This window comes from Amblyraja radiata, chromosome 10 (genome assembly GCF_010909765.2).
Source record: "Amblyraja radiata isolate CabotCenter1 chromosome 10, sAmbRad1.1.pri, whole genome shotgun sequence".
Lineage (NCBI taxonomy): Eukaryota > Metazoa > Chordata > Chondrichthyes > Rajiformes > Rajidae > Amblyraja > Amblyraja radiata.
Window position 1 is genome coordinate 16980547 of NC_045965.1, and position 17507 is coordinate 16998053.

General features: G+C 40.1%; 1 protein-coding gene across 1 annotated transcript in view; it reads left to right on the top strand.

The window, feature by feature from the left end:
* lamc2 (laminin subunit gamma 2) overlaps nt 1-16799 on the top strand; it is a 56207-nt gene extending 39408 nt beyond the window's left edge. Inside the window, exons 13-23 of the mRNA XM_033028194.1 lie at nt 1089-1245; nt 2597-2802; nt 4736-4812; nt 4924-5061; nt 5727-5871; nt 7619-7768; nt 8657-8771; nt 11570-11769; nt 13090-13248; nt 14447-14546; nt 16489-16799. Coding sequence (XP_032884085.1) covers nt 1089-1245; nt 2597-2802; nt 4736-4812; nt 4924-5061; nt 5727-5871; nt 7619-7768; nt 8657-8771; nt 11570-11769; nt 13090-13248; nt 14447-14546; nt 16489-16742 — 1701 coding nt within the window. The 3' untranslated portion in view covers nt 16743-16799. The remainder of the gene's footprint in view (nt 1-1088; nt 1246-2596; nt 2803-4735; nt 4813-4923; nt 5062-5726; nt 5872-7618; nt 7769-8656; nt 8772-11569; nt 11770-13089; nt 13249-14446; nt 14547-16488) is intronic.
* The last annotated feature ends 708 nt before the right edge of the window (nt 16800-17507 follow it).

Below are 17507 nucleotides of genomic sequence, written 5' to 3' on the forward strand. Positions count from 1 at the left end.
CCCCCCCCCCCCCCCCACAGATACTGCACAGATACTGCACGGAGTTCCGCTAGGACTTTGGGTTTTGTTCAAGATTCCCGCATCTGCAGTTCCTTGGGTTTCCTTATATTTTTTGAAACTGGTGGAATGCAAGGTCCCATCGGTTTCTTGTGTGTCATTGTGTGCACTGACTCGAACTTCGTGATCTGAGCGGAATGTATCTGGCATATTCGGTGTTCCTAAATCCATACTCAATTCTAAGCCACTGACTGCCAGAGGTTAAAATTCTAAATTGGAAGAGTTTCAGGAAAACAGATTTTCTCGCAAAAAAAAGAATAAACATTTGAACTTTGAAAGCAGTAATGTTGAGACTTGCACAGCCAGAGGCACAGTTGAGGCAACACACAGAAGAATGGATGGAATTAGAATCATCGCCATTAAGCTCAATCATCCTGTACAAACCTCCACACTCCTTCAATCCTCAACATTTCCACCACACATCTTTGATATTCATCTGTTATCAGGGCAGCCCAGTTATGGGAAATAAACACATGATTTTCACATTTCCACCGATGCGGTTTAACTCCTGAAGCTTTGATTATTAGTCAGCCTAACATTACAGTTAGCTTATATTCCTGGTGGTTCAGCTTTGCTGATCTTGAACAATGCGAACTTAATTTGAAACTAAATCGTTCAAATCAAAGCTAGTTTCAAGTAATGTTCGACACCTGCCTTTCATATGCTTGTGTGGGATCTTGGCGTAACTAGAGATCGGTTAAAATTAGACGTTTCAAACGAAGGCATGCAGACATCATTTGAGATGCTTTAAATCTGTGTTACTCGTCCACGGATCAGATGACCTAATGTCTGTGACTCGCTCACTGGCACTCCTATGCAATTACCTCAGATCTTTCTTCATGACAAACCTTACTTATCTTTCTTAGTGGTCCCAGGCCTTGCCTTGTTATTAAAACATCGGAGATAAGATAGGTAAATTCTAGATAGTTCTGATTTCACAATGGGAGATTTTAGATAAGAACGAGTGCTCACATGCTGATTGATGGAATTTTTTAAATGAACACTTTTTTCTCTCTTTGTCCTATCACCAGATATTGAAACACAAGAATGTGGTCAGAGATTTGGAAATTCTCATCTCCAAACTGAAGACAAATGGGAGGCCTGTGAATGATAAGGAGTTTGAGGCAAGACTGAGGAAAGCGTCAGCAGACCTCCACATAATGATGAACACAACTAAAAAGATTGAGTGTGAGTACCCATTTTGACTTGGGATCTGTGATATGATTAAGGTTCCTTGGTTCAGTGTAAATACCACTTGAAAAGTTGCAAGATATTTCTGTTTCTATTCCGCAATTATCCTGATCCTTTCATAGAGATGTTGTCATATGAATGAACAAAAATCCTTGGATCCATTAAAGGTTTAAGCACACTGAGGGAAGTCATTGAAACATAAAAACACAGAAAATGGGGGAGTAGGCCATTTGGTTCTTCGAGTGAGCACCACAATTCAATATGATCATGGCTGATCATCCAGAATCACTACCCCATTCTTGCTTTCTCCCCATATCCCTTGATTCCATTAGTCCTAAGAGCTATATCTAACTCTCTCTTGAAAACATCAACACTCTTAAATACAGTCAGGAGGGGTGTCATTGAGCGACATTTTTCTCCCCCGTAATGCCTCTGTTTTGAACATTCAGTTCAGTTTCCTCTATCAAGAGAGTCAGATTTAGTTCTTAGAGCTAAAAGAATCAAGGGATATGGGGAAAAAGCAGGAACGGGGAACTTATTTTAGATGATCAACCATGATCACATTGGATGGCAGTGCTGGCTCTAAGGGCCGAATGACCTACTCCTGCACCTATTTTTCTATGTTTCTATCAGGTGAGTACAAAGACTTTAAGATGGTTGTAGAAGTGACTGGCTGGTTGTGATTCGGGATGAGGGAGGATGATCTCCCATCCAGCCTCGTCTGTCCTGCCTGGCATTTGCATTTCTTACTTTTGAATTGATTGCCCGAAGTAACTCACCAACCTGGTGAAACTGCGTGGCAAGCTCTCCAGGTTATTCGGCTATTTGAAGCATCTTAGCCAAACAATCCCAATATCCATCCAGTATCATAGTCATAGAACCAGCACAGACCATGCCGATCTCTCTGCATATCTATACTCATCCCATTTGGTCTGCATTAGCTCCATATCCGTCTACATCTTACCTTTTATAAAGGTCTTTTAAACATGGTAATTATTTCTGATTCCACCATCACTTCTGTCAGCGAGTTCCAGACATCAAACATTCTCTGTGTAAAAATCTTTCTGCACAGATCTGCTTTAAAACTCCTTCCTCTCAGCTTAAACCTAAGGGTTTTTGTTTTTGATATCCTTCCCTTGAAAGATTCTGACTACCCAAACTATGCTTCTCATTATCTTATTTACCTCTATCAGGTTACCCCTCAGCTTCCTTCATGCTGGGGAAAATAAGCCCAGCCTATCCAATCCTAGCACCATCCTGGTGAGTTTCCTCTGCCCTTTCTCCAGGGCACATCCATGTAGAAGATAATGTATCTCGCTTGACAATAAAGATCTATTTCTTTCTTTAGATAAAGATGAAAATAATCTCGATGCACTGAATATCCTTAACAATAAATTTGGTGCTGAGTCTTATCAGCTGGACAACATTGGGAAATCTGTCGAAGGGATTAGAAAATTAACTTTTACATATGAAAGTCGTGTCCGAAACACTGACACATTGCTAACCAATGTCAGAACAAAGATCCAGGAAAGCAGGGATAAAATGGACCAAATGGTAAGTTCTCATGAGATTAAAAAGCTAAATTCTATTGTTTGAAAATAAAATCTGTCTGTAACACTTGTGTTTATTAAGCACAGCAAACAAACAAAAGTAACTGAAGTTGCCCAAGTCAGGAATGTATCCATGAAAGACACAAAAAACTCAGTGGGACAGGCAGCATCTCTGGAGAGAAGGAATGGGTGATGTTTCGGGTCAAGACCTTTCTTCAGGATAGCCTTCTGGGGAAATGGACTAGGTGGCGTTTAGGGTCTCAACCCTTCTTCAGGGTCTCAACCCGAAATGTCATCTATTCTTCTTCTCCAGAAACGCTGTCTGACCTGCTGAGTTACTCCAGCGCTTTGTGTCTATCTTTGGTTTAAACCAGCATCTGCAGTTCCTTTCCTACATATCCAGGACAGCCTAGGTGTTTAAAAACCCTAATATTTCCCAAACATGTGACAAATGTGAAAGATGCTTATTTCAGTCCTTGAATGTCACAGTCCCATCTATTGCTCTTATAAAATCCCATGAAATCTCATATCTCTTGGAATGACAAAGTCCTTTGTTATAACTCTGTCCCTCCTACATTCCCAGGTATTCTCACCTGTAGACCCTTAATATGACACAACTTCTCGATTCACTAATATTTCTTGTACTTAGCCAAGACACTGATCCTTGCTATGATATGATACTTGTTACAATACAGCTACATGTAATAATACAACCCACTGTTATGACAAAGACCTTCATCACATCCCTTTTATGCTACATTCCCTTGTTATGAAATAGGAACTGATTATGATACTGTCCCTTGTAATGGCACAGTGCCTTACTACTGCGTGATCTTGTGCCCTTCGTCATACCAACAATCCTTCATCGGGATATTACTCATGTTTGAATCTTATTAAACAATTATAGCTCTATTTGTCACAGGCCCTTGTTAAATGTTATTAAAATACAGTATGTCTCTTCCCTTTTGTCACAGCCACTTATTATATTGTTGTCCTTCATTATGCCGTTGGCCTTTGTAACAATATCAATTTGAGACAGGAAAAGGCAAAATGATCCTTTGAGCACACCTTCTATTCCATGGTCAACACATGCCCCATGTCCACTTTGCTGCCTGTCCTAACTTTCTCTAATCCCCTCAATACAGTAAAATCTGTCACTTACAGCCTTGCAAATATCCAATGACTGAATAGCCAGAGCCATTTGAGGTAGAGAATTCTGAAGATTTATAACATAGAGGCATAGAGTAATACAGTATGGAAACAGGCCCTTCGACCCAACATGCCCACATTGGCCAACATGTCCCAGCTACACTAGTCCCACCTAACCTATTGCTTAAGGATTTTTTTTTTCAACGTAATCTTTAACTGAACAAACCACTAATTCTGGGACAAAGCCCTTCTACCTTTGAATTCAACAGCTGGAGGGATCAGCCTTTCAGCAAATACTTCAATATGTCATCATTCTTAACAATGAGCAAGCCATCATATGGAAATTACATGCTACAGTTGAGAGGACATCTGGGGGAACATAATGTTAAACAATAACATTGTTCAACTATTAAATAAAAGAGTAGCTGTACATTAACACATCTGATGCACACTTCCATGAAAATGGTCAACCTGTATTCGGACTCAATCCCTGTTCTGATCTACTTTAGCTGTGGAGCACAGGGAGGAACATTGACTTTGCGACTAATGCTGCTGAGTGGCAAACTGTGGCTCCTGCTAGAAAGGGTGTCAATGAGGGCCCAGGTTCCCACTCAAACAACAGTAGCGCCTTTCCTCGAATGAATAAGCACTTGCAGAGCAAAACAGGGCATTGGCAACATCTACAGGAAGCAAGATTCAGTGCTTTCAGGATGAAGGGTAATTTGTGCTGTTAATTTTAATGATTTAGATTTGCGATTTGTTGCCAACTGTAATATTATTTCTTACAGCCATCATTCCCAACAGATCCTAATGGAGGTAGTATCCCAACAGTTCTAGCTGATGAAGCTCGTAGACTTGCAGATAGGTATGTGGTCTGTTTACTTGCACCATCATTCCATTATATGTCCCATTACCAATTTTATTTCATGACTTCAAAGCTAAATATTCAAACTCACTTTTGTCTTCTTTTATTCAGGCATCAGAAAGATGCTGAGGGCATTGAACAATCCAGTGGTGCTGCCAACAAGTCTGCTTTTAAGGCCCTTCAATTAATTACACAAGCAATCAAAGACGATCGGCAAACCACACAATCTGTCAACCTACTAACTCAGCAGTGAGTGCAAGCAAGTTTCCATTGGAAATATCTGAATATTGACTTTACACACTATTTTCTGCCTCCTGTTACGATTCTCTCTACCCCTTGAAAGTACCAATTGTAAATACATGACAGTTATTATTTCAACTGGAGTTCATTGAAATCATTAGCATTTTAAATTGATGTTGCAAATGTTAAAAAACTGAATGCACTTCGGACTTCTAATGGTTCCCTGCAAGAATCCAACATATGGAGTAAACAAGGAGTAGCATTTTGTTAAGTGTTACTCATGACCATAAAATCCTGTACTTATTGGTCTATCCTCTTTAAAAAAAAACTCCTGGGTAATTGTATTAACTGTCAAATATTATTAAAGATAACAACTGGTTCTTTATTTACAAAGTAGAGTTTTACTTTCTACCCGTGGAGGTGTGGACTACTGCATGAGATCATTTGAAGATAGTTAAGAATGTCAAAGAGCAAATTACCCAAATTATAATGTCATATAGCCTGTGTATGGGAAGGAACACAACTATGATGCAAATCAAAATCAAATCAACTATAAATAATAATAGACATATTAGTGGACTACTGCCTTCTGCAAAGAATTAACCAAAGACAACTGAAATTTTGATAGTGGAGGTATGTTTGAAACATGATGCTAAGAGATTTCATCCTGTTAGGTCGAAACAGAAGGACGACGTAGCAGAGGGTCTAGACGACCAAGCAAACAGAATAACCGCAAAAGTAGAAAGAGTCAGTGAGAAGGCCAAGAAGAACTACGACGATTTGAATAATGTTATCACAATTGATGTAATGTCCCTTGAGGTAGGTAATATTTTTGAGTTTGTTGATCAGGGGGAGAGAAGGAAATCTATACCATGTTTAATTTTATTGATGCATGACAATAATTAAATGTAATGACATATCTATTCTCAAAGCAGTTTATCACAGAGCAGTTTTGGAAGCACTGAAAACACCAAGTGAAAGATTATGTCTAATTCTGTTATTTCTGATTTAGTAGGATTATTTGTCAATTAACTTAGTTTGCGAACCAACTCAAGCCATTTTCCTTGTCTAAATGGAAAAAGATTGTGGGTATTAAATCAATGCATCACTCTGGTATGAATCTTTAAGACTAGATTGGAAAGTACAAATGAGATCCTTAACTCCAGGTGTCTTAACTGATCTGACCTTAGTGCCTCATTCCTAGGAGAGGTTAAAAATAAGGCAGCATATCACTTTATCGTTAACAGGTTGTGGTATTTGGTTGTTCGCAAAGATAGCACCAGTCTTGGTGGCAATAACTTAACTTAATGGATCATTAACAAAAGGATACTTCAAATATGATTTCTTCTATGAAATGAATAGTTCCATTATCATTAAGAATTAGTTTAGTCATACAACATGGAAACAGGCCCTTCAGCCCATCTTACCCATGCTGACCGTTTAATAACTGTGCTAGTCCCATTTGCCTGCGTTTGGCCCACATTCCTTTAAACCTTTCCTACCCTATCTAAATATCTTTTAAATGTCACCTCAATAGCTCCCCCTGGCAACTCATTCAATATATATATATTTCCATATGCTCTCGGTGAAGAAATTTCCTCTCAGGTCTCTTTTAAGTATTTTCCCTCTCAGTTTAAACCTGTGCCCTCTGATTCTGGACTCCTCTACCCTGGGAAAAATACTATGAGTATTCACCTAATCCATGCCTCTGTGATTTTGTATAGGACTATAAGGTTACCCCTCAGCCTTTGCACCATTTTAAAGCTGTCCAGCTTACCAAGCCTTCCAAGCCTCTGCCTATAACAAATCCTTGAGTCCTAGTAACATGCTAGTGAATATTTGCTGCACTCTTGCCAGCTTAATGACATCCTTCCTATAGTATACTGACCAGAACTGCACACAATACTCCAAATGCGGTCTCAACAATACGGTTGTGACATGACTTTCCAATTCCTGTACTCAGTACCTTTATTGATCAACATGAGCATGCCAAATGCCTTCCTCACCATCCTGTCCGTGTATGCTGCCATTTTAGGAAGCAATGTACCTGTACACTTGGGTTTCTCTGCACTACAACTTCTCTAGGACCCGATCGTTTACTGAGTAGTTTCTTGAATTGATTTGGGGTGATGATGAATCTTTTTAAACGTCGACCTCCTCATGTCCCAACACAGGACACCACTGGATGAACAATGACCATATCTGAGAGTACAAGAATAATTTATATCAGATTAACGTGGGATAACATAGAACTAATGTGAACGGATGATTGGTGGTCAGTGTGGATTTGGTGACCATAGGGCCTGTTTCCATGCTGTATCTTTCAATCAACCAATTAATTAATTGCAAAAATAGGATCAAGAAGGTTCCTTCGTTATTTCATTTGTTGTCTCATTGGGAAGCTCAATTGGACAAGAACTGCTATAAAATTGGGAATGGCTAAAGAGCAAATGGAAATATAGATGTAATGTACAATAAAGATGGCCAATACACGTGGCCACATATTTCAGAAGTTACTGTGTTGAAATAATCTAAATTAAACAAAGTATAATTTTTTGCTCATCAGAATGAAGCAAATCAACTGAAGAGCAGAGAAAGTGCCATGGAATTTGAGTTGAACAGCAAACTTGATCTGTATGAAACTTTGAAGAATAACATCAGTGACTTCCAGATAGACATCACAAGGATTTTAGAGAAAGGAGACAGAGACAACAGGGTAAGTGCCTTACAACAATTGCAAAAGATTGTTAAGTGCCTGCTAGGTTTGCTTGAAGAGTTACTGTGATTGACATTGATATGAGAACTATGTCACTGTGAACTCTGAAATCACAAGGCAATCAATTTAGCCCACAATGTATTGGAAGTTTTCAGCTTTAACAGCAATGATGTAAGAAAAATATTAGAACCCCAACCTGGTTACCTTGAGAAAACCTACAATAACAACTCTGACAATGGCTGGAGTATTACTCAATTAAATGCAGCAGAAACACTGAAAACCTCTTGCTGATACATATTGCTGATACATATTGTGAAATCCCACTACTGCACAGAAAAGACAAATGATAATCAATAACAGGAAATTGGATGTAAATGACAAAAGGATTCACCTCTTGAATTGTTTCTCTGAGAAGTAGTCTCCATGGAGAGAAACGACTATACAATAGTTTAACTCATTTTATTTTCATTTGCTTCCAAAAGTATATTTTGCATATTTATTTCTAAATATGTTATTGTTGTGGTATTGGGGTTTATTCCACCATGAATGTGCATTTTGGGTACGTTCAAAATATAATTTTTAAGTAATGCAAAAGTTCTATGATGTCAGTGTATAAATGTATAAACTTTTCTGCAGAGATTGGAAACTATTCAAAAAGCAAAAATACATGGATTCTGGAAATCAGTAGTAAAAAAGAGAATGCAGGAAATACTCAGCCTGATGAAAATTCTTTAACCTAAAATGTTAACTATGTTTCTCGCCACTAATGCTGCCCGACTTGCTGAGTATTTGCAGGATGTTTTGTTTTTATTTGACGTTGGAACTAAGGGTTGCATTTAGTTCCTGGGTTGGATTGATAGCATTCTGACAAAGTTTATTTCTCTATAGACAGCTACCTTGCTACAAGCCAGAGCAAATGCAGCAAAGTACTTGGCTGAAGATGCTGTGAAAAAAGGATCATACACACTGGACCAAGTTGATCGGATCATAAACAACCTAAGAGGTATATCATTGTTTTTGTGCATTTACAACTAAATAGCAAACTTGGCATTTGTCATATTCGGGCTCATTAACCTATCTGTGTATAATCCTTTAACATTTTCGCCACCTCCACTACTGGCCACATCTTCCCATCTCCACCCCTTTCTGCTTTCCGCAGAGACCGTTCCCTCCGAAACTCCCTGGTCAACTCGTCTCTTCCCACCCAAACCACCCCCTCCCCAGGTACTTTCCCCTGCAACCGCAGGAGATGCAACACCAGTCCTTTTACCTCCCCCATCGACTCCATCCAAGGACCCAAACAGTCTTTCCAGGTGAAGCAGAGGTTCACTTGCACCTCCTCCAACCTCATCTACTGTATCCGCTGTTCCAGGTGTCAACTTCTCTACATGGGCGAGACCAAGCGCAGGCTCAATGATCGTTTCGCTAAACACCTCCGCTCAGTCCGTCTTAACTTACCTAATCTCCCAGTTGCTCAGCACTTCAACTCCCCTTCCCATTCTCAATCTGACCTTTCTGTCCTGGGTCTCCTCCATTGTCAGAGTGAGGCCCAGCGCAAACTGGAGGAACAGCACCTCATATTTCGCTTGGGCAGTTTACACCCCAGCAGTATGAACATTGACTTCTCTAACTTCAAATAGCCCTTCTCTATCCCCTCCCATTCCCAGTTCTCCCACCAGTCTTACTGTCACCGACTACATTCTATCTTTTACCCGCCCACTCTCCTGACATCAGTCTGAAGAAGGGTCTCGACTCGAAAGGTCACCCATTCCTTCTCTCCAGAGATGCTGTCTGTCCCCCCGAGTTACTCCAGCATTTTGCGCCCACCTTCATTAACCTATCTTGTACATTTCTTGTTCATTTCTTTACCAGAATTAATATATTTTACTTTCTCATCGGCTCTCTACTATTTCCAAAGCATTTGTCTATTGTTTGTACTGTTTTAATTACCTGTGTCCTTAGTTTTTTATTCCTTTTTGTGTTCCGATAGAGCTCATGCAGTCTGTTTTTTTTGTGTTTCTATATAATTTACTCTGATGCTTTATTCTCCTTTCTTTCTCTATTTCTTTGTAATTTTGAATGAATTCTAAAACATGCCTAATATGCAAGCCCATAGTTTTCTGGAAATTTCATATGCCTTTTCCTTACATTTAAAATTACCTTTAATTTTTCCTGTCATTCTTGCTTGGACCACTTAACCTGGTATTATTTTTGCTTAAGGGAATGTATACGCTGCTCACATTTTTGTTTATTTACATGGTGGTCAATCTACCATCACTAAACTGTCCTTATACCTTCTTGGTTTCCATGACAATCCTTTGATTTCTGAGTTTGATTTTTTTAAAACTCGGGAGAGCTCTTGGAATGAACCCGTACCGTGGGACAGGGCTATAATATTGTTACCTTTTTGTTACCTATAGGTCCTACATTTTCATCTCTTTCTTAGGATCTGCTTGCAGGGTGCCTTTCTTTCTTCTACCTACGTCCAATGCAATTTTTGAGTCTTCGTCCATTCCCTGGAGGATAATATGCATCCATTCAGTGACATTCTTGATCCTGGCATCAGGAAGACAACATACCGTCTAGGACTCACAACAAGTCAGAGATCACTGTTGCTCTCTCACTTTTCTTCCTCCCTTCCTGTGCAGCTCAGCCATTCATGTTGCCATGCTCCCGCCTCCGGCTGGAATCCCCTGAAGATCCATAATGTCCACTGGTTCAAAAGGGAAAATCTGTTAGGAAACACAGTGAACTTAGGCCCCCTTAGATATCATGCCTGCTCATCAGAGCATGTCTGGCAGTCACTTGTCTCCTCTATATCTACATACTCTTAAGCTATACCAGCTTCCTACACCAGCTATCTATCAGTGCACAGCAGTGACTTCAGTCAATGCTGCACTCCTGGAACTTGGGTTGCATCTGGAGACACTTCCTAAACATGTGGTTGTCATATGTCCTCAATTCCCAGATGACAGAAGATGCACGTTCCACCTGGTCCTGCTGTGCTGTGCCTGCCCTGTTGCAATCAATTATAAAGTAGAAATATGTCAGCAAATACACATCTTGCTCACCAACTACCTGGTCTGTACTGATGTCACTCTTGAACTGTTTAGTATCACAATTTCAACCCAATCCCTTCATTGAGTTGCTCCTATGTATCCTGCTCACCATCTTTCTTGCTCACTGAAGGGCCTTTACTCATCAAAGCACCACTGTACTCATAAGATCACAAGGTCATGTGATAGGAGTAGAATTAGGCCATTCGGCTCATCAAGTCTACTCCACCATTCAATCATAGCTGATCTATCTCTTCCTCCTAACCCCATTCTCCTGCCTTCTCCCCATAACCTCCGACACCTGTACTAATCAAGAATCTATCTATCTCTGCCTTAAAAATATCCACTGACTTGACCTCCACAGCCTTCTGTGGCAAAGAATTCCACAGATTCACCACCTGAAGAAATGTCTTCTTCCTAAAAGTACCTCCTTTAATTCTGAGGCTAATTCTCTAGTCCTAGACTTTCCCACTAGTGGAAACATCCTCTTCACATCCACTCTATCCAAGCCTTTCACTATACTGTATGTTTCAATGAGGTCCCCCCCTCATTCTTCTAAACTCCAGCAAGTATGGGCCCAGTGTCGACAAACGCTCATCATAGGTTAACCTATTTATTCCTGGGATGAAGTTTCCTGGGATTGAATTTCCTACTTAAACCATCCTGTGCTTTGGGACCCTCAGCTTTAAACACAGAAGCACCATCAGATGAAACAGCTAACGTAAATTATCCATTGACATTGCAGACTTCAACGCGCGGGTGGCCATCAATAAAACAGCTGCCGAAGATGCTTTGAGCAGAATACCATACATCATCAGGACGATTGACAATGCGAACTCGATGACTGATCAGGCTGCGAATCAACTGGGAAATGCGTTGGCAATTGCCAAAGATGCCAAAGGAAAAGCCGAACTGGCAGATACGATTGCCAATAATATTCAGAAGGTATTATTCAGTTAATTGTCTGCTCTGTTATAACGCAGTGAAACTAAATGTTTCAACTTTTGCATTTAGCGGTATTTTGTATTTCTTTCCCTAAATCCCTTTATTTTCCTCACCTCCTGTCCTGTTCCCCTCTCGCTGTTCACCGTCTCTAACAATTACCACCGCCAGATAGTGTAGAGGCGCTGCCTCCAGGGAACTGATTCTCAGCCTTTCACGTCCTTCTGCGGGCAATATTCACACCACATATGCCACGGCTATTGGGAGAGGTGGAAACAATGTTTGTGTGCTCGAGGTTGAGAAGCGCATCAAGAACTGTGCAGTGAACTCATAATTAGACTGGCGGGACTTTTTCTAGGCTCCTGGAATTATATTTCAACATAAATCACCTACATCAACAGAGCAGAAAATTGTAGGAAATCAAAATGAATATAAGAATATATAACTGTTTGGAACACTTCCCTTGCACACAAAGTCATTTGGCAATCAAAACAAGGCAAACTTGGATAGTTGTAATTGATGGATGATATTTCCAAGATCAAAACCGCATACATAACGTGTAAGATCGTTGATCTTACTTCCTATGTTGAAGACCTCCTGAATAATTTATTTTATGCATTTGTTCACACCTTACTTTACAAAAATGAGTCCATATCAGAAATGTGACTGACATTTTAAACAAATATGAGCAGCAACATTACTCCTGCACTGACATAATTTATCAATGGCAAAATCCTGTAGAATTTGTCTTTAATACTCTAGATTGTCAATTGAAGTCATCCGGAAAGTCATTTCCAACATGTTAGATGACAATACATTTCGACACCTGATCTCCTAGTTGCTTAGCACTTTAATTCCCCTTCCCATCCCCACACAGACCTTTCTGTCCTTGGCCTTCTCCATTGTCAGAGTGATATTAAGCGCAAATTGAAGGAACAGCTTCTCATATTTCGCTTGGGCAGCTTACAACTCAAGTGTATGATTATTGATTTCTCTAACTTCAAGTAACCCCTGCATTCTCTCTCTCTCCATCCCTCCCCCACCCAAGTCACACCAGCTTTCATTCTCACCTAGCAACAACTAACAATGGCCTGTTTCCTTTATCACTGTTACTTTTTTGCACATCTTTCATTAATTTGTTCAATATCTCTACATCATCGTCTATATCTCTTGTTTCCCTTTCCCGTGACTCTCACTCTGAAGAAGGGTCTTGACCCAAAATGTCACCCATTCCTTCTCCCCAGAGATGCTGCCTGTCCCGCTGAGTTACTCCAGCATTATGTGTCTAATTTCAACATGTTATTGTTTCCATCCTAATAACAGAAGGCGGTTGACTCGCTATTTGATGCAGAAGCTGCATTAAATGATATCATGTTACTGGATCAAAACGTGACTGATGCAAATAGACAATTGACACAGCTGGAGACTGATTTTGCTAATAAACAGAGATCTGTGAATGAAGATACTTCCATGGCAGCGAAGGTAAGATTATTTGTGATACTTTATTACTTACATTCAAGTTTTACATCTCGAATAACATACTGTGATTTATTTGAATATCGAGTTACGAATCTTGAAGGGATTTCACTGGTTTCTGTCCAAGGAGAGAAATATGTAATCCTGGGAAAAAGAATGCAATAAGTCATTGTATTCTAGTGTAAAACTGTTCAAAGAAGATAATATGAGTTCAGAAGTTTGCACAAACAAGGATTCATCTAATCTGTGCCCCCTCATGAATGTCTACACCTCTATAAGATCAACTGGTCAGCCAGCATCTATGCAAGGCATGGATAGATGACATTTTGGGTCGGGACCCTTCTTCACACTAATTGTTGTAGGGAGCAGAATGTTGGTAAAGTGGTCGGGTGGAATAAAGCCTGGCGAGTGATAAGTGGAAAGTGGGGAGGTGGGTCTTGATGGGCAGATGGGTGGACAAAGGCCAGAGAAGAAAAGAAGATGAACGGCTGGCTGTATGACGAGGAGAGGAGTGAAATGTGAAACCAGGGAAAGGGATATGAGTGGAAGAGGATGGGGAAAGGGGGTACAGGGCCGGGATAGTGGGGGAAATGGGTACATATTCATGCCGACCAAGTTGCCTAACTGAACTAATCACACTGGCCTACCCTTTTGAAAGATCGGGCAATTGAAGACTATGAGTAATTGGTACTGAAGATGCGGCCTGGGGCAGACCAGCCATGAATTGGAGTGGTGGGGCAGTGGTTTACTCCTGTGCAGTTTCTTATGTTCATAACAGGGGTGGGGGTGGGGGGAAATCACTTCCTTTTTGGATTCCCCCTTGTTTGAGACTAACTGTCTTCACCACAGCCTGGGTTAAGGGCCTGTCCCACGGCAATTTTTTCAGCGACTGCCGGCATAATTGACTGATGTATCAGGGTCGCCGAAAGATTTTGAACATTTCAAAATCCAGCGGCGACAAAAAATATTTGTGGCACTTGAGGAAACATCGCGCGTCAATACATCATCATACCGCGTCACGTCGCATCATGCCGCAAATTATTTAGTGACCTGATACGTCAGTCAATGATGCCGGCAGTCACCGAAAAATAAAATTGGCAAGTGGGACAGGTCCTTTAGGATAAAATGTTTTCATCAAACCTGCAGCTTTTCTAGTTGGTTTTCATTTGAAACAATGCGTTTAATCACTTGTTTATTGCTTCAGATTGCAGGCAATGTAGGTGCGGCAACTGTGAATGCAGAAAATGCAAAGGATTCAGCGACTGAAACAATGAAATTGATCAATGATTTGCTGCTATCTATGGGTAAGCATGGCAAGTTTTTAAGTGAGTTGGACTTGCATTTTTGCAAATAATTGCACCCAAAAATGTTCATCAAATATAGAATTCAAGTTAGAAATAGTACCTCACTGCAGTAAAGCATGTGTGCAGCTAAGGACTAAAATAGTAGTCTGGGCCTAATTGTAGAAGAGGGGCTGATTTTAGGTGGCTTAGAGGCAATGTATCTGAATTGAAGAATCACTATTCCTCAGACTTTCCGATGGAACACAGAAAATACAGCTCAGAAATAGCCTTGTGCTTCCAACCAATGTCTGCTGCTATTTATAATCCATTTGGGCCCCAGCCCATCTTAAACCAATTCCCTTTTATAAACAATACCAACATTGGGGACAACTGCAACAAAATACAAAAATACATTAATAATCTCTTCCATAGCTTCCTCGTGTGCTAATTCAACCTTTTAAAAAATATATCTTTACCTTTGCCTCCCAATCATTGTGAAATACAAATTTTCCCCACTCTCTGGGTAAAGAGATTCCTTCTACTCACGTTTTTAGCTAGACCACAATATCTCTTGTTCTGATCCTCCCCAAAAGTGGCAATATTCTTGCAATGTCTACTCCATCAACACATTTAATAAATGTAATTAGCTCTTATTAGATCACCCACCAGGCTCTTTTACAAGAAAACCAGCCCTTTCACTCTTACATTTCAGGCACAGCATTGTGGATCTGGTGCCAACCTTATCAATTATTTTACATCCACTTTGATGCACATATTTACCCTTCACAATATAGCAGCTGAGATTGTGTTTGCTATCCAAGGTTAAATATAGGTCCTGCATAACTACTCAATTTGATTTCTAGAAATAAACCATAGAGCCTAATTTCTTTGGTTTATTGATGTGTACTAGTGATTCCTGCTCACGTGGTCCTCTACTGCATTTGAATTCCAATTTTAAGCAATAGAAAGCCACAAGACCTCATTTTAACAAAATAACAAAATAACAAAACCTGATACTAAACATTTGAAATTATTTTGCTCATTATCTTCCCATCCTTCAAATTAATTCAAATCCTCTTGTAATTGGTTCCAAGTTCCCTCAAGCTTAATGCTGACACTTGCATTTGATTTCCTTTGTACAGGACTCCTTTGGAGAAGTGGTTGCTATTTTTAACTGTGTGGGAAATAGGGATTTCAAGAATATTGAATCACTCGTTCAATACAGTCTTTGTGTCCTGCTGTGCAATTCCAGGCACATAAGCAAAGTTTTATTTTAGCTTGGAATTAAGGCACGCAATGGTTTATTGATGAACTTTCTCACTAAGACCAAACTGCAATGGTTAGGCAGCACATGTTATGTGGCGCATCTTCAATAAGCCAACAATGAGAAAGACCAAAATCCTTTGGGATTTGAGGCAAATGTGTCAAGCATGGACATAAACTCTTTTTTTTAGTTTAGAGATACACGCAGAAACAAGCCCACCATCCCACTGAGTCCACACCACACATTTTACACTATCCTACACACACTAGGGACAGTTTACACTTGCACCAAGTCAATTAACCTACAAACCTGTATGTCGTTGGAGTGTGGGAGGAAACCGATGATCTCAGAGAAAACCCACTCAGGTCACGGGGAGAACGTACAAACTCCATACAGACAGCACCCGTAGTCAGGATCGAACCCGGGTCTCTGGCGCTGCAAGCGCTATAAGGCAGCAACTCTACTACTGCGCCACCATGCTGCTCTTCTGAACTTACTTATAGGAATATTCTAAGATAAATGTATGGGAACCAGATTGAAAGTGTCGTTTTACTCGTTACTCAAGTCTCCATGGCTATATTGGTATTTCTTTCTCTCTAAATGGTTTCTGATTTCATGACATCTGTCCATTAATTCCATAAAATGCCCTGATTTGCCCAAGAACGCATTGCTTACTCAATGATTGTGTTTCATTTACAGGTAACCCAGCCACGATTGACATTACCAAGTTAGAACATGTGGAGAATTCACTTCAGATCTTCAAAAATCAATGGATTAATGAACTAGAATCAAGTTTTCAACAACTGACTGATGCCGCTGCTGGGCAGCAGCAAACAATTGCAGCTTTTGACCGCAGCATCGTTGACATCCTTGGAGATATTAGAAATCTTGAGCTCATCAGAGACACTTTACCCACAGGATGCTTCAACACTGCAGCAGTTGAAAGGCCTTAATTGCATGGTATTCCCTTTCAAAAGTTGCATTGCTAACATTAAATTATGAAAATTTACTATTTTCAGAAAAATCTTACATTTCATACAATACCACAACCATCCAGAAAAACGGACAAAATCTAAACAAAGCAACAACATCTGCAATTTTATTAAATGACATCTGGGTTCAATATTATAATTATTGCAATACTTAGTCCTTGTCGTACTGTTAAGGGCCTGTCCCACTGAGGCGACCTAATTGGCGAGTTTAGGAGAGTTTGAAAAGGTGTCATGTTGAAGACCTCCTTCGACTATGTTGAAGACTAGCTTTGACTAGCGTCGGGAAAATTGGACACCGAATAGTGGAGAGTGAAGGCGACCTCATTCGATTTCCTTCGACTTTCCATCGACTATGTTGAAGACTATCTACAACTATGTTTGACTACCTTCGATTACCTTTGACTACCCTCGATTACCTACGAATAACATGCCGGCCTACCATGACCTACCTCGACTAAACCTACGAGTAAAAAAAAAATTTCCATGGCAACCTTATTTTACTCATGGGCATTTTTCAGCATGTTGAAAAATACGCCGCGACCTAGCTGAGGCCTCGAGAACGTAGGGACTACTCTCGAGCATTAGATTAGATTAGATCCTTTATTGTCATTCAGACCTTTCGATCTGAACGAAATTTCATTGCCTGCAGTCATACATATAATAATAAACAACAAAACACACAATAAACACAAATTAACATCCACCACAGTGAGTTCACCAGGCACC